Source organism: Oncorhynchus mykiss, chromosome 17 (genome assembly GCF_013265735.2).
Source record: "Oncorhynchus mykiss isolate Arlee chromosome 17, USDA_OmykA_1.1, whole genome shotgun sequence".
Taxonomy (NCBI): domain Eukaryota; kingdom Metazoa; phylum Chordata; class Actinopteri; order Salmoniformes; family Salmonidae; genus Oncorhynchus; species Oncorhynchus mykiss.
In genome coordinates this window covers 85,706,685-85,714,313 of record NC_048581.1, presented here as the reverse complement: position 1 = coordinate 85,714,313, position 7,629 = coordinate 85,706,685, and the positions used below count along the sequence as shown (strand labels likewise).

General features: G+C 41.3%; 1 protein-coding gene across 1 annotated transcript; it reads left to right on the top strand.

Annotated features, from left to right (window-relative positions):
* Window positions 1–1,183: 1,183 nt before the first annotated feature.
* On the top strand, window positions 1,184–4,113 carry LOC110494776 (inhibin subunit beta C). Its single transcript, XM_021570106.2, has 2 exons — window positions 1,184–1,860; window positions 2,454–4,113. Exons 1-2 carry the CDS (start codon window positions 1,497–1,499, stop codon window positions 3,251–3,253), a joined length of 1,164 nt encoding a protein of 387 aa, XP_021425781.1. The 5' UTR covers window positions 1,184–1,496; the 3' UTR covers window positions 3,254–4,113.
* The last annotated feature ends 3,516 nt before the right edge of the window (window positions 4,114–7,629 follow it).

Genomic DNA, 7,629 nt, shown 5'->3' with positions numbered 1-7,629 from the left:
ATGCGTTTCTATGGGATATTGCAGTAAATGCCAACTTCAATGTTTAATCAAATCATTTTCGTACATATATTTTTTTATACCTACAGCGGTCCTAAAATTCAAAACCAAATGGATAAATTATACGTTTCATGGCCATCTTAAAATAATTCCATATGTTAGCTTTGGAGATATTGCGATCAACAAATATAGCCTTTTACAAGGCACGCCTCAAAACATGTTAATGAGTTAGCGATTCTTTCCCCGACCGCAACACTTTCTGAAAAAATGCACCATAATTCACAGTGTGCTGCTGTTAATATACAGCATTGTAGTGGAATGCCATTAAGCCCCCATTACCTTTATTTAACTAGGCAATGGCCTAATCACACTTTTAGAATCTGTTCGTTCACCTGCTTAGAAGGCATGCGTCACTTCAAATGTGTGTATTATGAGTGTATTGACACCATTTTCCAATTGGGTCAAAAATATAACACTTACAGTATGCAGACACAAAAATAGCCCATAACGACTATCAATTTTAGACACACCTGCGCACATGCGGACTCACACGGTCAAATACATGATCAAAACATTAAATAGAGTAGAATAGACATCAAAATCAACATTAAGTTCATATTCCTGAGAGACTATAATGCACATCAATATTGTCTCTCTCCTGCTCCACACGCCCCTCACTCCCTTCTGCAGGACATTTCCCGACAGAGCAATAGGCCTAATTAATTGCATCATATTTACTTACATTATCAAGCCTATCTGTCCAGATAGATTGAGTAAAGAGTGATAACTAACTGGGGTAAAGTTCATAGTTTGCTGTACTTTGGTCTGGTCACTTCAATGTGAGGCGTCGCGCTGACTAATACCCGGGCGTCATGCCATCGTTCAAATAAAGATGTGTCAAAGTTGGCAAACGCTACTGGTCTACGTGGCATGGCATGCCACAGGTATTTTGGTTACTATGATTTATTATTCTGTAATATAGGGGTGTGATAAGCTATATTATCGATCCCAGCTATCTCTTATTTTAACCTTAAAAGCACTGTGCATAATGTGTCATATTTCCTCACTGTGCGCTATGGTTCTCTCTCGTTCTTGCACGTCTTTCTCTGCTTGTGTATGTATGTGCGCGTGTGTGTGTGTGTGTGCGTGCGTGCGTGTGTTTTCTAAGAAAAAGAAAGAGAGCGAGACAGTGCAGTGGCTGTAATGTATTTGATGTTCTCATTGGTGCCCCCCCCTCTAACGTGTCACAATTTCTGGTAGATTAACCCAGATATGGGGAGCATCATCAGGTGTTGAAGTACCACTCACGCTCTCTTAACCCTTGTCTTCGAGGCATCCACCTGCAGGAACAAGCACCTGCTGACTGAAAAAAAAAGTTCAGGAACTTGTGTAACCAACTCAGGAACAACACATATTTCAACATGTTTTCTTCCATTTGATCGATTATTTTACCAACGCCTTGTGCCTTTAAAATACATATAGTTCGAGACTCCACCAACATGCTATACTCTTCATCTTCAACATTGCCAATGTATTTATTGATGACGTCTCTGCTGGTGATGGGCCTGGAGGCTGCGGCCACTGCAGGGACCACTCCGGGCTGCGCGTCCTGCGGCATGCCGCTAATGGAGAAGGATGCGGAGCAGAGGCTCCTGGTTGAAATCGCAAAGCAGCAGATCTTGAACAAGCTGCACCTGAAAGAGAGACCAAATATCACATCGACTGTGTCCCGCGCTGCACTTCTCACCGCGCTCCGCAAACTGCACGCGGGACGTGTCAGACCGGACGGAACCATTGAACTTGAAAACAAGATCAAGGAAACCAAAGATCCGGGATATGAAATAGTGAGCTTCGCAGAAATGGGTAAGTGTAATTACATTGTAATATAATATATATTTAGCTAGTGGAACCTTATGTTCACTTTATTGGGCTTTATGGGACTTGATTGTTTATGAACTTAAATGTGCTGGTATCTAATGCGCTTTTCGAACGATGTTAATAAGCCATGTACATTGAAATACAAAGTTGACACACTTATTTACATTGAAACTGAACTGAAGATATCTATTTTACCTCAAGGTACCTCGTGCGTTTGCTCGCATCGTTCTATTTGATCTCAGTCCTTTATTTACGCAGAAGTTTGTAACGCTCATGTCCAAACTCAGGTGCATATTACACACCTCTTTTCTCTTGCGCATTTCAATAAAAACTATTAATGATTCGATTTTGATGGTTTGAAATAACTTTGAAATAACTCATACAACTAAACATAAATATCAGTTTATATGTTTAGTGAAATTAATCTAATGTAGTTCTTGACTTGCATAATGTCGAATGTAGTGCTCGAGATGTATTGGCATCACTTATAGAATGGACCTGAAAGACTGTTTATAGTTGAAAGATGACAAACCGATCCTCACACTTTCTCTCTGTTGTCTTTTCTCTCTTTGATCTAGATGAGATGAACACTACTACTGGCGCCCAGCCAGGCCTCACCTTCCAGTTTCAGCAGGAGAGAGACCACAGCATCCAGGTGCTTCAGTCTGCCCTGTGGCTGTATGTCCACTCCTCCGACACCCCAAACCGGGGTCCCCGCCCCATCGCCACAGCCCACATCTATCTGTCTAGCCCTGGGGAGAGCAGATCCAACCACACCCTCCTCTTGGAGAAGATCTTGGATGTGCAGAAGAGCAACTGGCATACCTTCCCCATCACCCACACCTTACAGGCCTTCATGGACGGGGGCAAGCGGCAGCTACAGCTTGAGGTCACCTGCAAGGAGGCCGGGTTTGAGCCGGGCCAAGGCCAGAACCTGTGTGAGTTGGGTAAGACCATGGACATGGCTCATCAGCCATTTGTGGTGGCCCAGGTGCGGCTCCGTGACAACTTCAAACACATCCTCCAGAGGAGGTCCCTGCGATGCGGGGACAACGTCAGCGTTTGCTGCAAGAAGGACTTCTACGTCAAGTTCAAGGATATCCAGTGGCAGGACTGGATCATAGCTCCAGAAGGGTACCATATGAATCACTGTATGGGTCAGTGTCCCCAGGCCCTGGCCGGGTCTCCAGGCATTGCGTCTTCTTTCCACGCCACAGTGTTCAGTCAGCTTAAAGCCAACGGCATCAATTCAGCGGTGTCTTCTTGCTGCGTGCCCATCCAGCGTAGGCCTCTGTCTATGGTCTACTTCAACTCACAGCACAGCATTGTCAAGACCGACGTCCCTGATATGATCGTAGAGTCCTGCGGCTGCACGTAAACACACAAAAGAGAAAGACCAGACATTCAGCTTATGATGCTTTTAGTCTGAGAAGACTAGATTGAATTTGTTACACACACACACACACACATAATAATTTAAGGTATTCTGTCTCTATCAATTTGATAGAGGGACTTTGCACAGAAAGTGAGAATGAGACTTCAATGTCTTGTAACTGGCAGACCTGGTTCAAATACTATATAGGCTATTTCAATTACTTTCAAAGACATTTACAAGTAAGTATTTCAATATATATATAAAATAACATCTTTTTTTTTTTCAAGACATGTAGTTGAATATTGTAATATATTTGGAAATACACTTGGAAAGTATTTGGAAATACACTTGGAAAGTATTTGGAAATACACTTGGAAAGTATTTGAAAATACACTTGGAAAGTATTTGGAAATACACTTGGAAAGTATTTGGAAATACACTTGGAAAGTATTGGAAAATACTTACATACACTGACTCAAATACACTCCCAGGCATTTGAAAATAGTATTTGAAATAAATATTTAGAAATACTTTCAAATAGAAGTCTATTTATGGGAAAATATTTGAAAATACTTTCAAGTAAAACTCATTCTGTATTCGAAACGTTCTTGAAATCCACAGAGCTACATGCTACACTCTTAGATAAAGGGTTCCAAAAAGGTTCTTCATCTGTCCTGATAGGAGAACCCTTTTCGGTTCCACATAGAGCCCTTTTTAGGTTCCAGGTAGAACCATCTGTGGAAACGGTTCCACATAGAGCCCTTTTTAGGTTCCAGGTAGAACCATCTGTGGAAACGGTTCCACATAGAGCCCTTTTTAGGTTCCAGGTAGAACCATCTGTGGAAACGGTTCCACATAGAACCCTTTTTAGGTTCCAGGTAGAACCATCTGTGGAAACGGTTCCACATAGAACCAAAAAGTGTTCTCCAAAGGCTTCTCCTATGGGGACAGCCAAAGAACCATTTTAGGTTCTAGACCTAAGAGTGTACAGACTCATGGAATCATACTCATACAATTCTGATTATGTATGTATGTATGTATGCAACACAAAATAGCAGTAAAATCTTTCAAATATCTGAAAAGATTTCACCCCTGGGAGACCACCCTGACAGGAGACATGTCTGATATGGAGAGGTTAAAAATGGTTTTGATCAGATAATCAGTTAGGCAACAGCTTGGCTTTGATGACATGAACTCAAGGTTATTACTCAGTTTGTGTGAGCAAACATTTAGCTATTGCCACAGTGTCAGGCAACCAGAAAGTCCATCATAAACACAGGTCAATGAGCATGTGCTCCAAAGCACGGTGAAGTCTGCATTTTCCAAAGGCAAATGTTTCTTAGGGCTGATGCAAATTATATGCAATTCAATTCCATTCAAGCAAAGACAATCTGTCTATATGTTTGTTTTCTGTTTTCTGTTTTCTGTTTTCTGTTTACACTAACTGGGTATAGTGTCTGTGTATGATACATTTGAAGCTGAAGCATCTTTGCTCCTTTCTTAATGGTTTGCATCTTCTGTATGGTTGGCAGTAGCAGTGTATACTATAACTGGAGACTTCCCTACCCTACCCTGCCACTATGCAGGCACTATACTGCTCTAGGCCGCAAAAAAGCCCCCTTATTACATTGCAGTATGATATGCTAGCATGGCCTTCAGGTTCCTACAGCAAGCACTTCCTGGTTACCTGGCTCCTGGAATATTAGAACAATACAACATTCTATAATTCTTCTGGAAGCACTTCCTGTGCTAGAGCTTTGTGTATGTCACACTGGGGTGCATAGAATGTACCATGATGCTAACTAATACCATTGATTTTGATACCAAGAAGTGAACTGTTTTCTAAACGGAAAGCCTCACGTAACTTTCATGATCGGCCATGATTTCTGCATGAGCACTTTATCGGATTACTGTATATTTATGAGATTCTGCAACAGGTTGTCCTCCTAATGCCATTTTCTAGTTTTGTCACTCATTCACTGCATGTGAAACAATGATGAAGGCAAAGTGATAGTTATTTTCTTTAGCCCTTGCTGTGTGAATTAATGTGTGGTCTGTGATATAACAGCAAAATGATGAACAAAATGGAGGAATTTCTGTATACTGTAACTGGATATAGATACCAGCATTTTGATTGAATATCAATTTCAGTAGATTCTATTGTCTATGTTTTAAATTGCATTATATTTTTTATTAATTTATAATAAGAATACATTGTTAGGAATTTGTTTATTGTACTGTATGCTATAATTCCATTTGAAAATATATTTTAAGCTAAACAAATAAATATGTTTGACTTGACACTGATGACGTTTCTGATTCGTTGAGGCTGTTGCCTGTTCTACCAGAAATACAAGCGTTTTCCTAACTCTCATCTCAATAGCAAAGTTTTTACAGTACACCTGTGCATCAATCTAAAGTGACACAATAAATAAATAATTTAAAAAAATTTAAACTAGCAATGTCATTTTTTTGTTGTTGCATGGACTGTGTCTCAATCCACCTCAGTTTGTCAGACCATGAGAGATCCCGTAAATGGGAATGTCTGTAGTGTCCTAACCGTTTGAGCTTCAAACCAATATGACTGCATTATGGAAAGGGGAGACTCTCAGGTACACGATGGTAACCCATACAAACAAATGGAAGTACGGAGGTAGTTTTGTGCCAACAAAAATCAATATGTGTCCATAAAAACAAAAATATTTCCTGAGCTTTGTTAGATCTTCTGTCCGTCCCTCCCTCCCTCCCTCCGTCCGTCCGTCCCTCCCTCCCTCCCTCCCTCCCTCCCTCCCTCCCTCCCTCCCTCATGGTTTCATGCTGTTTTTTATTTTATTTTATTTATTTCAATTTTTTTTCACCAGGTAGGCAAGTTGAGAACAAGTACTCATTTGACCATCTTAAAACAATTCCATATGTACCACCTCACCCCCAACGGCTTAGGATTTTAGAGGTTTAACCCTATTCTTTTTTAACCCCGACTGGTCTCTGGCAAAGCTTACAAAGAAAAACACAAGTCTGAAACTTCATTGTATACAATAATGACTTGAAACATGTTCATCAAAATAGTTAAATCCAAACCACCCTCTTTGAAAACACAGTAATACAATTCAACTTTTCACACTTAACTGCAAAGTATTTGGGAAAGTAATGAGTGAAATTATATCTCACAAAAACTCAAATCAATACCGTCTGAAAGGCAAAGAGTGTGTTTGCCTGGACAAATACTGGAAGTGATTTTTATGGATTGTCTCTGTTTGTCAGGTAAACAGAGTCAAATATTTCCAGCACCTTGCAGCCTCTGTAAGCATGTCATGCATCTGCCGCCAGTGATGTGCGGGTTGACTCATAACCAACAGGGCGTTTTTTTGGGTCATCCAATATTGGGTGGGTGGTGAGGGCCGGCTGAATTAAGAGAGAACAATACCTTAAAAAATCCAATACATTGAGTTTTTTCTTAGATTTTTTTTTTAGGCTTTCTGGCATTAGTGCCTAAGCTTAAGCTTTAGGGCCTAACGTTCCCGTTGTGCCCCTGCTCCTTTTTAACCAGCTCTGTCTGTCTGTCTGTCTGTCTGTCTGTCTGTCTGTCTGTCTGTCTGTCTCTCTGCCTGCCTGCCTTCCTGCCTGCCTGCCTGTCTGTCTGTCTGTCTGTCTGTCTGTCTGTCTGTCTGTCTGTCTGTCTCTCTGCCTGCCTGCCTGCCTGCCTGTCTGTCTGTCTGTCTGTCTGTCTGTCTGTCTGTCTGTCTGTCTGTCTGTCTCTCTGCCTGCCTGCCTGTTTGTCTGTCTGTCTGTCTGTCTGTCTCTCTGCCTGCCTGCCTGCCTGCCTGTCTGTCTGTCTGTCTGTCTCTCTGCCTGCCTGTCTGCCTGCCTGCCTGCCTGCCTGTCTGTCTGTTTGTCTGTCTGTCTGTCTGTCTGTCTGAAAAGAAGAAAAAAAGATATCTCTAGTTTAAAATGATAGATTTTGATGGGGTACATAGATGGACTCACCGGTGCGTCAATATACTCTAGGGCAGTGGTTCGCAAACTTTTTATAGTCCAGTACTCCTTCAGACATTCAACCTCCAGCTGCGTACCCCCTGCGTACCCCCTCTAGCACCAGGGTCAGCGCACTCTCAAATGTTGTTTGCCATCATTTTTTTTTTGCCATCATTGTAATCCTGCCACACACACACCATACGATACATTTATTAAAAATAAGAATGAGTGCGAGTTTTTGCCACAATCCAGCTCGTGGGAAGTGACAAAGAGCTCTTATAGGACCAGGGCACAAATAATAATATAATAATAATCTATAATTTTGCTCTTTATTTAGCCATCTTACATATAAAAACGTATTTGTTCATCGAAAATTGTGTCTAACTCACCACAGGTTAATGAGAAGG

What these genes read in the sequence shown, in the direction of transcription:
- LOC110494776 (XM_021570106.2), top strand. Translation starts at nt 1,497, where the DNA reads ATGCTATACTCTTCATCTTCAACATTGCCAATGTATTTATTGATGACG. An exon ending in AGTGAGCTTCGCAGAAATGG is followed by an intron (nt 1,861 to 2,453) that starts GTAAGTGTAATT and finishes TCTTTGATCTAG; the next exon opens with ATGAGATGAACACTACTACT.